The sequence below is a fragment of the Talpa europaea genome (assembly GCF_964194135.1).
Source record: "Talpa europaea genome assembly, chromosome: X".
NCBI lineage: Eukaryota > Metazoa > Chordata > Mammalia > Eulipotyphla > Talpidae > Talpa > Talpa europaea.
In genome coordinates, this window is record NC_140081.1 from 18,676,695 (window position 1) to 18,691,147 (window position 14,453).

The window sequence follows — 14,453 nt, forward strand, 5'->3', positions numbered from 1 at the left end:
CTGATCATGTTAGGAAGAAAGCTACAAAATGCCAGATTAACATTTCAAAACGTATTTGAAAGTAATGAAGGGAAACTGATTCAGTTAGCAACGCTAAATAAAACAGACAATTCATACAGATGCTTTCCCTGTAAGATATTAAATAAACACTCAAAAATGGCAACTTTTTCAATTTAACAAACCAATCCCTAACTTAGGTCTTTGAGCAAAGTTTCTCCTTGACCAAAGGTCTGGTTTTATGTGCAAGTTCTTCCTGGACATAAACATGTACTCTTTAGAAGATTGGGTTGTTACATGAAATAATAAATGACTTCCTTGTCCCTCTGTCTTCCTCCTCCTTGCTCAAATGCTTATACATCAGTGGTCTTAAAAGCCACTTATGAGTTTTCTTCCTAGCCCATCAATTATAGGTACAAATGCTGAGAATTGTTTACTTGGATTTAGGAGAGTGCTAGAGTGGGAACTTTTGACTTACCTGCCATTGTTTCATCAACTCTCGTACTCCTTTGGAATCTTCTAGAAGCCTCTCTTTATGGGTGGCATTCTGCAGGACATTGGCAGTTGTTTCAGCTTCTGTAAGCCAAGCAAGAAACTTTTCCAGTTCCAGGGGAAACTGTTGCAGTAATCTGTGAGTTTCCTCCAAAGCAGCTTCTCGCTCACTCACTCTGCAAAAGAATGGATATCCAGATGTAATTGTCCTCCATCATTAAAATGGTGTACCCAGTGAACCCCATGAAAAACAGAAGGATAAAAGGACTAAATTGGAATATATCTACTAAGGGGTGAGGTGCTGCTAAAGTTCCTCTTAAAAGCTGCAATGATTAGAATACCCTTTGTGCATGTATAATTTTGGACTATTGAAAGTTCAGGTAGTAACTTTCCGTTTTCAAAAAACATCTTTTTGAAATTTCTAGCTTTGCTGGTTAATTTTGAAAGCTTATTTTAATATGCTGCAAAAGTTTAAGCTAATCTTTGTAGGTGAAACCCTAAAATCCCCAGGTCACGCTCATCTTGGATGTCACCCGATTAGACAGGTCAACAGAAGAGTTGGGAAAAGACAAACTTGGAATAGGAAGTTGAACGATGAAAGGGAAAAAAGCAGGGGACTGGAGGATGAAGGAGAGCAGAAAGACTAACAAGTAGAAAAAGAACATGTTTCATAGAAACTATAGGGTAAAACATCATTTGCGTAACACCACTGTGTTCTAGTGAGCTGGCCTCATACTTCATCACCGGATGGTCATATAAGTGAGAATACTTTCCAAAAGAAAATTTTTATGAGTAATGGACAAATTGAAGCCTAAAAACCAGACAGATCTGGGTTCAAATCGAATGTTCTCTATCAACTGGGCAATTTGGCAAGTTGGCAAGTTTCTTCATCTGATTTTGCAGTTTCTCATCTGCAATATCTATTGTGTGGAGAATGGAAATACAGTAATTGTATAAAGTTGAGTCCCTCACACTTTATATAGGTACACATTATAGTTACTCAAGAATGCTAACTTTCCTCTGTCCTCATTCTACTCTTATTCTTCTAATCTTTTAGAAGGGGTGAACCAAATTTTCTAACAGAAAAACATAAAAAAAGAATATTTTCCCTGAATATATACCTATAAATGTGAGTGTATACGTATAAATATACATGCATATATTGTGGATACACACATTTGCCCATAGCAAACATCTACGCATCTACATAATAATAGCTTGGGAGGGAAAATTGCCTTAGGCAGTAACAGTCCCATCTAAAAAAAGATTCAGGTAAATTCTGTCTGCAATGAGGAAATTAGTACTCTATTTAAATATCATATTTGCCTTTTATTACTACACAAACACTTTCTGGGATTAAACATAAGCTAAAAATGGATTTTAAAAAATTGAACACTTGAATATGATACACACTGCTTGTTAAGATGTGATTGTCAATAATTATGCAAAACTGCAATTTATTTCAGCAGCAACATTATCATGGGATGTGCAAACCAGGCAATAAACAACTCCTGCCGAGCCAGCGGCAGCAACGCCCCCGGAAGAGCTGTTTATTCATCATGGGTTTGGTTTTGCTGAGCATACAGTCTTCTATAGTATAGTTTCGGCGCTCATACTGGATAAAAATCTTCTGTCTGCATTAACTGGTGAAGGGTAGAATACGTTTATGAGGAGGCAGCTATTGGAAAAAAGGAAGCATTGCACTAAGCTATTTATCAACTCCTAAATAAACTTTAATACTGCACAGCTGCAAGGTGGCTCAGTGTTCTGGTTGGGCAAATAAGTTAAACCCTGCGTAGTTCAAGGCTAACCTGGACAGCTGACTCCCTGCTTATCTCATTTTCAGACATACTATCAATGCAGGCAGAAACTTCAAAATCTTTCTTGACTTACTTTTCCTTTCATTTACTATGATTTCAAAATTCAGAGCCATTACAACAGCACTGAGAATGTTAATGCTACAAACTTGCAGGTGACAAACGGGCTAAAGCATTGAGTAACTGCTGACATTTGCCTGTTTTTGACCTATAAAAGTAACAATTTTATCCAGTTCAAACTACTATTTCTAGATAGGTTAGCATGCTAGAAATCACTAAGACTGGGCCTCCCCTGGTGGCACAGTGGTTGAGCGCTGGGCTGTGAAGCTGCCCGCAGCCTCTGCAGTGCTGGTTTGATCCCTGGCCACCGGCGAGGGTGCCACATGGCACACAGACCTCTCCTGCTATGCCCACTGCTCCCCTCAGCAGTGTATTTTGTCAGTCTGCCTGTTCTGTTCCCTGCTCTGGTGAATTCTCTTACCCTCACGCACTTCTGACTGTACCCAGTGCTTGTATAAATAAATTTTTTTTTTTTTTAAATCACTAAGTCTTACTCCAGCTCTATCCCAAGTTTGGGGCTAGAAATAAGCCATCACATTTCTGGAGAAAAATGCAGGGTTAGACATTGACATATTTTCTAACAGACTGCAACTTTACACTAAATAAAAGGACAACTCAAAACCCTCCCATGACAGAGTGAAGCTTGAGAATTAGATATTGTGCATTTTATTATCAGCTTCATCCTCATGATGAGCTGTACTTGATGCCTCTTAGCAGCCCTGTCCTTAAACTAGAAACACCACTTACCCTTTGCTTCTAGAGAAAGTCACTAGTAAATAACTTTCCAGGAGTTATTTGTAAAATGCAATGCACATAAATCAGATGAAAGCGTTCTATTGAGACAATGAGATTTCTAGCCAAATCCTACCAGTGAGTTTGCTGCTTTGTAAATTAGGCCCTTAGGGAGGAACAGAATCTCTTTCAGGGCAGTAAGGCACCATTTTACTAAATGATACCCTCATGGTCTGAAATATCGACAGCATCAGGTGGAATATTTTCTAATTTGGAAAATAAATTAAAAAAAATTCAATGAGTGCAACAGCAGAAAACCTCTTCGAATGAGCTCCTTTGTAGCACTCTTTGATCAGAGGTGAAATGGTTGTTTCATGCTTGTGTGAGAGTTTTAAGGCTACATCCTCTCTCCTGAGATCAATAAATGTACACTGAATTCCTTAATTTTAATTGTGCCAAGTCTAGACTAGAAATGATTCAAGGGTACTTGTATTTCATATTTGTGCATTCAGAAGAGCTCTAATGGATCTCATTTCTAATTTCTGTAACCGTATGGCTTTAACTGGTTTATATGATAAATAAAGTTTAGAAATAATGAGAATCATAAATAAAAATTTGGTTTAGAATAAAATTAAAGATCTTCAACATGGATTATTGTTGAAATTCCTCTGTTCGGATTATCAAATTATAGATCCTGGAGAAAATCTGGCTGAACTTAAAAAGCAGCAATGACCAGATGTTAGAAAGAATAATAATGCCTTACAAATAGAATCTACTTGAAGGATAGGCCTGCCCCAGATGTTCAGCTAGGTTACCCGAAGAATCCACTTTAGCATGTGGATTATTTTGAGCTGAAATCAACTGAGGCCCTGGGGGCTAATGAGAATCTTTTACCGCTCCCTTAATTACTTAGAAGAATGAAATTTGGATTACCCAAAAACAGATTTTTATCAGAAATAACCTTTCTACCAGAGAAGCCACCCTAAATGTTAAGAACATCTGATCTTCATCATGAGTTACCCTTCCCTTGCCTTGTGTGAGTCATCCTCTCTCCTGAAATCCCAGCCCTACCCCCATCTCATTCCTTAGCTTAGCAGATAGATAGAAACACAGATAGATGGATAATCTTATTTTGTGCCATTGGCTTTAGAATCCACATCCATGTGCATTCTCCATACATATTTAACTAAAATTGTTCCTCTCTCCTATTAATCTCGCTGACGTTAATTCGATTGCTCAACTAACCTTGAAGAACCCTGAGGGTTCAGGGGGAGTTTATTTCTGCCCCTACACACTGGTATTGGTTAAGGAATTTTTAAATAAGATAATCAGATATTCCAGCTTTATAGTATACAAAACTTGCTGAGAATTTGATGGCATAGGGAATGGTATGGTGACTTCAAAGGTTTTCATTCTATTCATATGGGCACCATATACCATTCTCAGTGTGTAAATATTGGCAGAGTGGTACAGTGGTTCTCAAAGTATGATCCATGGACCAGCAGTATCACCTTCATCCGGGAACTTATTAGAATGCAGACTCTCAAGCCTCACCATAGACCTCCTAAATCAGAAACACCGAGTGTGGAGTTCAACAAGCTGTGTTTTAATAGGCCTTCTAGGTCCTGGTAGATGCTGAAATTCGACAATAACTGCTGCTAGAAACCAAACTTTGAGAACTACTGGTGTAAAGGATGCTGTGCTAGGCTGTTCAGGCCCTTCTTCAGGATTGAAATATGTTTTGCCCCAGTTCTGGGGAAAGCTGTAGGAGGCAGGCTACAGCCAAATGAGCAGTAAATGTCTTAGCTATAAAAGCCTTTGCTCTAACTCAGGACAATTCTGAGAGGCTACCCCAGTGTGAGAATTCAGTGCTCCTCCAGGGGAGGAAGAAGGGCTGACTGATATGGTTGCAAATGCATAGAAACCTGGCATCTCCTGCCCTCGCATGCTTCCTTTGCAGGCTTCTCTTCACAGGTGTTAATGCTGAGACCACTCTCCAATAAAATTCCCGCATGATAATCAATTTCTCAGCATCTGCCTTCTGGGGGACCCGACTTGCTGAACTATCACACTAAATTGCTGGAGTGGCCCAGTGCAGGGGAAGGGTGAAACTCTGCCCCCTGATTTCCAGCCACCACCCAAGCCACAGAGGATGAAGAGTGTTCAGTGCCCTAGTCTGAGCGCCGCCCCTGCTGACCCAAGTGAGGGCTGTAGGAAGGGAGAAGAGCTGAGTGGCCATTTTTGTGAGTCTTTAAAAGGAAGCAATGCAGGAGGGTTTGCTCTTTTTTTTTTTTTTCATCAGAGCTGCTGTGGAAAGCAGAGACCCAGCCAGCAGGCTGGGGAGAGGATCTTTCCCCCGCCCAAGCCCCATTTTCCAACCCCGCACCTACAACTTTGCACTATCAATAGGTAACTGGACCTTCTCTCTCTTTCTGTCTCCTTCTGTTTCTTTCCCTCCAACCTGTTTAAAATATTTTTTTCTTCTTTGCTGCACCAAAGACCCGCTTGTTTGCAACTGTGGCAGCAGTTGGCCAGACTCAGACCTGATGAGAGAGTTTCTGCCTAGGAACCACAGATTTAAAGAAAATCATTGCCTAAGGAATGCCTGTGGAGAAATATCACAGTATTGCACAGATTGTGGTCTCAAAGGGGGACAGGATGGAGGATTCCATACTCAGCAATTGAGCCTGAAGAGCTATTACACCTTTGGTTGCCCTAGTGGAGATCGACAGACATCTCAGAGTTGCATTATCATGAGTAAGAAGCAAGAAACTGCTGAAGGGGCAAAGTGCTGGAGCTATAAAGCATAGTACAACCCTGTACCTGCCCATGGGGGTGCTTATCTACAGACAACTCTGCATCCAGGGAGACAATCAGAGAGAGCATCTCTCCAGTATCTCCAATTTGTTTTTAAGAATGGATTATCAATGAGGCAATCAGATGAAGAATACTCTGACCTGTAACTACACAAACACACCCCTTATGGTATCTCTAAATAAATTCCTTAAACTCCAGATTTCCTATGAAGTTGAATATTACTAATCTCTTATGGATCACCTGTATGCATACAAAAGTGAAAAGGAAGGGACTCATGATTTTCCAAGGCAAGGCTGATGAACTTAATTAATGTAGAAACAACATTCCACTGATAGATACATGGATGAACAATCCTTTACAAATGCACAGTACTGTAGGACTGTATACATATTCAAACAGAAATAAACACATTGAATATTTTTAGGAAACAAAAATGCTCAATCTGATAATAGAAGGTTATTTTGTCCAGGTGTTTCCGTAGGTGTGACAAATTGGGGTGATTCACAGCACTCAATCTTCTGCTAAGTAACTCTTCCTACTGTGCCCTGGTATTGTCATGGAGTAAGCAAATAAAATATTCTGACTCTTTGATTCCTGGTATATTTCCATCTTATCCACTATCATTTCCTCTGATATTTTCAAGGGGAGGATTACAGGACATTTTTTGTTTGTTAGATATAGATCAGAGAGATTGAGTACCTTAGCAGTAAGTGGACCTAGGATCAGAAAGTTTGTAACAACATCAAGCATTACTCACAGAATCGAGTTAACCTGAAGTTCAAATTCTCTGTAAATATAACAGTCCTTATTGGTTTTCTAGTATATAAATTACATTTTCAATTTTGAAGTGTAAAAGCTATCATTTTAAAGGGGCAGTTATCATTTTTTTCAAGATTTATTTATTATGCATACAAGAACTGGGGTATAGGTCAGAGGTGTGGGGGTGTGAGAGGATTCACCAGAGACAGAGTGGGGAGTAGAACAGGCAGATGTACTGAAAGACACTGCTGAGGGGAGCAGCGGGTGAGTCAGGAGAGGTCTGCTGTGCCATGTGGGTTTCTCTCTGGCTGGCCGGGGATCGAACTCGTGCTGCAGAGGCTGCGGTCAGCTTCACAGGCTGCGTCTTAACCCTTGTGCCACCAGGGAGGCCCTATTATCTTTTTTCTTAACTGACACCTATATAGCAGTTTCTAGAAAGGATTCCTTTTAATCGCTAGTAGTTCTATTAGTGCTTTGCACTGAAGAGAAGCATGACTCTAAACCTGGGCTAGCATCCCATTAGTTCCTTTCCTAGTGACAACTCTAATAAGAATATGGATTTTTTCCATTTGGGGGCAACACCTTTCTAGAAATTTGACTACCTCTGGGTTGTGGCAATAAGAGGATGTTTCTCTTTTCTCCTTCGTTATCAACCTGTAAAGTGAGACACATACTCTATCCTTCTAACATTTCACAGGGGTGAGAGATGACGGCTCTAAGATACAGCACAGAAACTAATTTTTTTAAAGCTAACACCTAAAGAGCTCTTTACATGTTTTAAAACATTCTCTCATTCAGTTCTTCTCTCATCATTTTGTTGCAGATACACCTCGACGAAGAAGATGCACCATTTCCGCTGCCCACACTAGTGCTGGTGCCTTGGACTTCAAATCCCAGCATGCCAGGAACTAAACTTCCTGAGCTGGGATCTCTTGGGTAGGGGCGGGGAACCTGATTGGCCAGGTGAAGCTGTCTAACTTGGAAGGCAAGCAGGCCTGACTTGCTCTCTGGTACTGCTTAGAAGGGACTTGGAAGAGACAAGGGGGGGAGAAACATGTAGAGACACTTGGAAGCGTGGGAGAGAGATGCATGGGGAAGCTGTCCTGGCAGAGACAATGGCAGCCATTATCCTGATTTGTACTTTGATTTTGAGTTTTCTCTCTCTTCCTGTCCCAGCTCTTGTGACCTGTTTAGCCCCTGCCTTGTGGCTTCCTGCCAGAAGGTACTTAGACTTGTGGTAAGCTTTTGGGTCTCAGCAGCCCTGCTTTGGGCTGACCTGTTTGGCTGACCCTGTTTGCTCATGAGGTCATAAGGGGATGAATAATGTGGTGAGTTTTACTGGGAAGCTGCTATTAGGACTCTCTCTCTCTCTCTCTCTCTCTCTCTCTCTCTCTCTCTCTCTCTCTCTCATTCCCTCCCAGTGGCTTGAACCCCTATACTGATTATCTTTATTTCAGAATTGCATTCTTATTTTAAAATGCCTACTGATATCACATTCATTAAGTTATCCAACATCTATTCCATATGTATAATGTGCCAAGATCTAAGTTTGGTGAAGGAAAGCAAAATCAAATCATATAATTGATAAGAAGTTTACATCCTGGGAGGTACTCTGAAGGCTGAGTAGAGGCTACTTTTAATAATTATAGCCGAACACTTCTCTTAGTAAGGGTCTATTCCAGGAAGACCTAATTCCATTCTCTCTTTACAAATGAGAAAGCAGAAATATCTTTGCTTTGCTCAGTAATGATCCTAATGGAATTCTGCCCTTCTTCCCCATCATCCCTTATCTAAGCTATTCAAAATGACATCTGTGGCTCGCAGACCTCTCCTGCCACCCGCTGCTCCCCTCAGCAGTGTACTTCGTCAGTCTGCCTGTTCTGCTCTCTGCTCTGGCTCTGGTGAATTCTCTCACCCTCCCGTGCTTCTGACTGTACCCAGTGCTTGCATAAACAAATAAATAAATAAATAAAATATTTTTTAAAAAAGATTAAAAAAAAGACATCTGAAGTCATGTAAGTGAATTTCTCAGTTATTCTGGGACTCTCCCATATATAAAGGAGGTATACATGTTATCACTACACTTCATTATACCTTTTCATCTTATCAATCTCTCTGATGCTTATTTGATTATTTGTCAACCAGAAGAACCCAGAAGGGCATGGGATTATTTGCTTTGCACTCTGACATTGGTGATGGTGACAGAAAAGAAAATAAGACGTGAACTTGAACTCTGGACTTTAACATACCAAGTCTGGTGAAGGAGTAAACACAGTAAACCTTTAACTACAGTGGCAGTGTAACCACATTTATAATTTATCTGGATTCTCTACCAGTGGCTCCAGTGTAACACACATCACAGTGTATTCATGAACTTCTATCTCAATTTGCCTAACAAGTGATAAATCTGTCATTAAGCATTTTTTTTTTGCCTTTTCCTTCCTAAAGAAAATAGAGAAAATCTATCTAGGTTTTATCTCAATATATAGTGATGGATGAGCAATAAAAGTTTGCCTAATTGAATTGATTTTCATAAAAATAAGAAACCTTTGAGATATATAGCAGAGGCAATCTCTAGTTTCATATTGCTGCTGGAGATTGATTCTGAGAGAACCATAATGACTTCCCCAAGGTTGCAGACAAGTCAGCGGCAGAGCTGGGATTACAACCCAAGACTTGCATCCTAGAAAAGTTTTTCTAACCCTGAGAATAGATGTTGGTGTCTACTCCTCTCTGATATATTCACTGTAGTATAAAAAAGAATACAGGGAAGGTTATGACACTGAATCCTGGCCTTGATTTTGAATCACAAATTTAACTATTTCTTACTTCACCATAAGCAGGTGATTGAAACAAATAAAAACCTACACACAAGGAAACACACACATGCAAAGATATTGGCCCATCTGAACTATGGCAGAAAGTCAAGCCGGTCTTTGCTTCAAAACAAAAAAATCCATTTTCAACGCAAATTTGCTGGTTTGCGATTCACCGACATGAATTAACGAGATTTTCATCCTCTCTCTCCTGAGGTCTGGTACTAAATTACTCAAACTCTCCAGAGTTAATTGGAAACCATGACCTAAATGTTCCCAAAGTATTGCTGATTAGTTCTCAGAGAACTCATTCCCATCTTTCGTCACCCCAAACAACACTGGATGACTTTTTAACATGTGCAGAAGCAGCACACTCACACAGAAAGTAGATTAGTCCTCTAAAGATAAACTGGAGCTTTAAAGTTATCTGCTTGGACATCTTTCAATGATAGAGACATTCCAGTAAAAAAAAAAAATACCTAGATTTTAACCTTTAGAAAGTGAGAGTATAGACATTATCTATCATGGAGGAATTTTAAAATATACATTCTATTTCAGTCACATTTTTACACTATAAACATTTTTTTAAAATAGATATGCCACATACATAATTAGGGAAACTGCCACAATCATGGACTTTACCTTGAACCAACGGGACATTTCCGAAGAGAAAATATTAGGAAACAGCAATAAAAAAGGTACTATCTTAATATTCTTTGCATTACTCATTTTGTTTGATTTGTGTTTGTGTCTTACATCTCTGAGAAAAATAAGCTAATGAAAGAAATGTACAAAATATTATGAATAGTTATTATCATCAACATTTTATAGATGAGAAACTCAATTTTCTGGGAGGCTGGGGAGGTTTCCAAAATAAGTAGCAATACTTGAAACACCAAATTTAGTCAATTGTTAGACAGGACCTCTCAAGGTAGACCAGGCTATCACTCTTTGAGGCAAATATAATGGATATTACTATACATTACCATTATTAAAGGCTCTGTTTTCTTTTTCTATTTTTTAAAGATTTTTATGTATACAAGAACTGGGGTACAGGCCTGAGTTGCGGAGGGTGAGAGGATTCACCAGAGACAGAGTGGGGAATAGAACAGGCAGATTGAAATACACTGCTGAGGGGAGCAGTGGGCGAGACAGGAGAGGTCTGCTGTGCATGTGGGTAGCTCCCTGGCTGGCCAGGGATGGAAATCATGTCACACAGGCTGTGGATAGCCTTAAAGCGCTGTGTCTTAACCCCTTGCATCATCAGGAAGGCCCTAAAAGCTCTGTTTTCTATCGCTAAATGAATTAGGCTTATTGTATGTACATGTGTGAGAACAAAAATTATTATTTTGCTTACAATCTTCAGTTGTCATTTAGGGGAGCTATTAGAATGAATACTGCACTTTGGACTTGAGGAAGGCTTGAGGATTTTATTTAAAAAGTGTATTACAGTCAGTAACAAAATATGTTTATTCTTATAAACTAGTTGAATGTTATAGTAGCTAACTGTTGTCTTCTCATAAAGGCAACTTAACAAATGCTTGTCCGTGATACAGAAATTACTATATCTTTTCGGAGATATTTTATATTAAAAAAATCTAACAAGAAAATCACTTTACACATTTCTAACCTAGAGATTTTATAGTAGAATAAATATATAAATAAATTATATCTGAAAGTGACTAAGTCTTGTAGACTTGAAAGAAGTGTCCTTTTAATTTGGAACCACTTTTAATGCATCAGATATGATTTACAAGATTTGTAGGATTACAGATATCTTGAGCTAATTAACTTATGATCAAAATAAAGATTCAAAGTTTCTTGCTTTTTTACTTTTACTAAGGGAAGAAAATGCATTTAAAACAATTAGATGGGCCTCCCTGGTGGTGCAAGGGTTTAAGTCTCACCATGAAGCTATCCGCAGCTGCTGCAGTACGAGTTCGATCCCCAGCCAGGGAGGTGAACCACATGGTACAGCAGACCTCTCCTGACTCGCTCCCTGCTCCCCTCAGCAGTGTATTTCAGTCAATACACCTGTTCTGTTCCCCAATCTGTCTCTGGTGAATCCTCTCACTGCCCCCACACCTCTGGCCTGTACCCCAGTTCTTGTATGCATAAATACATATTTAAAAAAATAAAACTAAATGGCTGGAAAAGCATTGATGGCTTTTTATAAGATCAACTGAAATTTATGAAGAATACTCATAAGCTAAGAATTTACTTTTTCAATTAAAACGACAACACTAAAGGAATGAACCAGAGGGCTGCTCGTGACATTCAAGATTCCTCTGACTTATGAATGCATTAATTACAAAATGTCTGTAATCTGGTTGTTCTTCTTCATCATCATCATCAGCAGCAGCAACAGCATTCATTATCATCAACTTACTGTAAATTCCTCTAGGGCAGAAATTCATTCTGCAGTTCCTGGCATTAAATATACCCAATAAATTAAATTAGAATCAATACACTTACTATGAACCAGAAGCAGGTTCTGAAAATGAGAAAGTTGGTCTCTGGCTGTTAAAAACTTACAAATCAAAATTATTTTTTTTTTAAAGATTTTATTTATTTATTTATACAAGCACTGGGTACAGTCAGAAGTGCAGGAGGGTGAGAGAATTCACCAGAGCCAGAGCGGGGAGCAGAGCAGGCAGAAGGACCGAGGTACACTGCCGAGGGGAGCAGCGGGCGGCAGGAGAGGTCTGCGCGCCATGTGGGACCCTCCTCCGGAGGCCGGGGAGCAGCCAGGGATTGAACCGGCGCTGCAGAGGCTGCGGGCAGCCTCGCAACCCAGCGCTCAACCGCTGCGCCACCAGGGAGGCCCTCAAAATTATTTCTTAATGTGAATTTATTGAAAAATAATTTTATTTGTATAGAATTTCAAGGTTTATAGTGTTTTCACATATATTATTTTGGTTTAACCTCGTAATAACTTATAGATATCATCTTTACTTGTTACAGAAAATTGAATATGTAATGGACTATTATTCAGCTATAACTAACATGGTTAAATATGAGAATGAACAACTCTGTGACCAAATTGTGTTTTGCTTTGCAGAAGTGGAGATATTAAATCTTTGGAGCTTGTATCATCCATCAGATTTAGTACTAGCAGTGAATGTGAACTGGTGGACTATTTTACTGGATAACACATTGTATTTAGTTGTGAATGATGGAATTTCTGTTACTCTTACATGGAAACAATACTTTCTTTTGAATTTTTAAAGTGCACTGCTGCACAGAATGTTGAATCAATATATTTCTAAGGTGCATTGAAAAACCAGCGGACATTAACAATAAATTCTATTAAAATCAATCCAATACTTTGGAAAAATTTTCAAATTGTCCTTAAGGGTGATCCTGGTCCAGAGAGAGCATTTATTGAAAGAAGCTTAAAAATCATTCTGTCTATAACCCTACTCATGTACTGTCAAAAACATCCCATATGTCAGGGATAAGAACAGAACACCATGGTGTAGCACCAGAGATTTTCCTTCATCATTCAAGACTGATCTATTAATCTACATTCTTTGTGTAAAAGCATGAAATTGTTTCTAAACCATCCAACTTACCTTGCATCTAGTCAGTATTTCACCAACTTATTCACAATAATGAAAGACCTTGTCAGATTCCACGATGAAATGCAAGTAAGACTGCTCTGTTTTGTTTACCTACCAGTCTAAAAAATCTTAAGTGTAAAAAGTTAATTTTACCTCAAACATAGTTAATACAGGTTTTATTTATCTTTGTATATATGTGTCATCTCTGTATTTGTTTTACTAAATTACCTGGTTAATCTCAAGAAATATGTTTATATTTCTCTAATAGCATCGATGGAAGCAGCATTTTCATGTTCAATGTTTTAAGTAGCTACAATAATAATGCCTGTGGGGTTTACACAGAATTTAACCACACTGGTCAACATCTAGTTAGCGGGCAATTAATATAGCTACAGGAGGGACCTCATTGTTGTTTCTGTAGAGACAATGGCATTCAATACAGATAGTAGAGATAAATGATAACTGGAGTGATAATCATGGAATTTTTAAAGACTTTCTAGACAATTTAGCCGGTATTATATTTGCTCATTTCAATCTTGTAAAAATAACCTAACCAAGAAAAAGGTTAGGTTCTTAGAAAGTATTGTTTATTTTAATAATCCACAGGTAAGTTTTTAACTGGAACAGTATTTAAGCTAATTATACCGATCACAAAACAGAGGCTTCTGGAAACTGAATATGTTTGACAAACACAGTGATTCAAGAGTGAAACTGGCAATCGCCAGGAGGAGCTGGAGATGGCAGACTTCCCACACAACGAACTGCCCCAAGTCACATAGTTCTCTAGAATGTCCCACTGAATATTCACAGAGGTAGAAACCCCTTTTATACACACCCAAACAAAGAACTGAACACAATTTTACATTTAAACATCAAATGTTTTTGGCAACATTTTAATGCACACCAAATTGTTCAGAAATGCAACTAACTGCCATGAAAATCTAAGGAAAATTTTACCTTGTATTGAGTATTTTGCTAAGAGCTGCTCAGCATTTTTGAAAATCACTGTGAATGACCAATATTACGCAAAGTATTTGAATTCCCACACAGCACTGGGATCACACTGCAGTTAGTGACACTGCAGTCACAGGTTAATCATCTAACACTTCATTGGTGTTCTAGTGGGATCTTAATGGAATAACTGAATCCTGAAATCAATATTATTTTATTATAAATTATTCATCTCTTTAAAATTAAAGTCAAGGCATCATTTAAAAAACTGTCCAGAGGTAGGGAATATTATGGACAAAATTTGGTTTATGATAGTAAAGAAGGTGTCACAAAATATTTGTTGTAAGAAAAGAAGGGAGTGGCATTGGATCTGAGAGGTTGAAACCACTGATAAAGAGTTACAGGGAAATATCAAGAAGAAAGATATTATACCGACTTTTTTTTTCAGG

The 14,453-nt window shown here is 38.7% G+C and overlaps 1 protein-coding gene across 1 annotated transcript in view; it reads right to left on the reverse strand.

The window, feature by feature from the left end:
* DMD (dystrophin) overlaps nucleotides 1-14,453 on the reverse strand; it is a gene marked incomplete at both ends in the record, with an annotated part of 1,915,324 nt that overhangs the window by 478,142 nt on the left and 1,422,729 nt on the right. Inside the window, 1 exon segment of the mRNA XM_084258879.1 lies at nucleotides 476-665. Coding sequence (XP_084115005.1) covers nucleotides 476-665 — 190 coding nt within the window.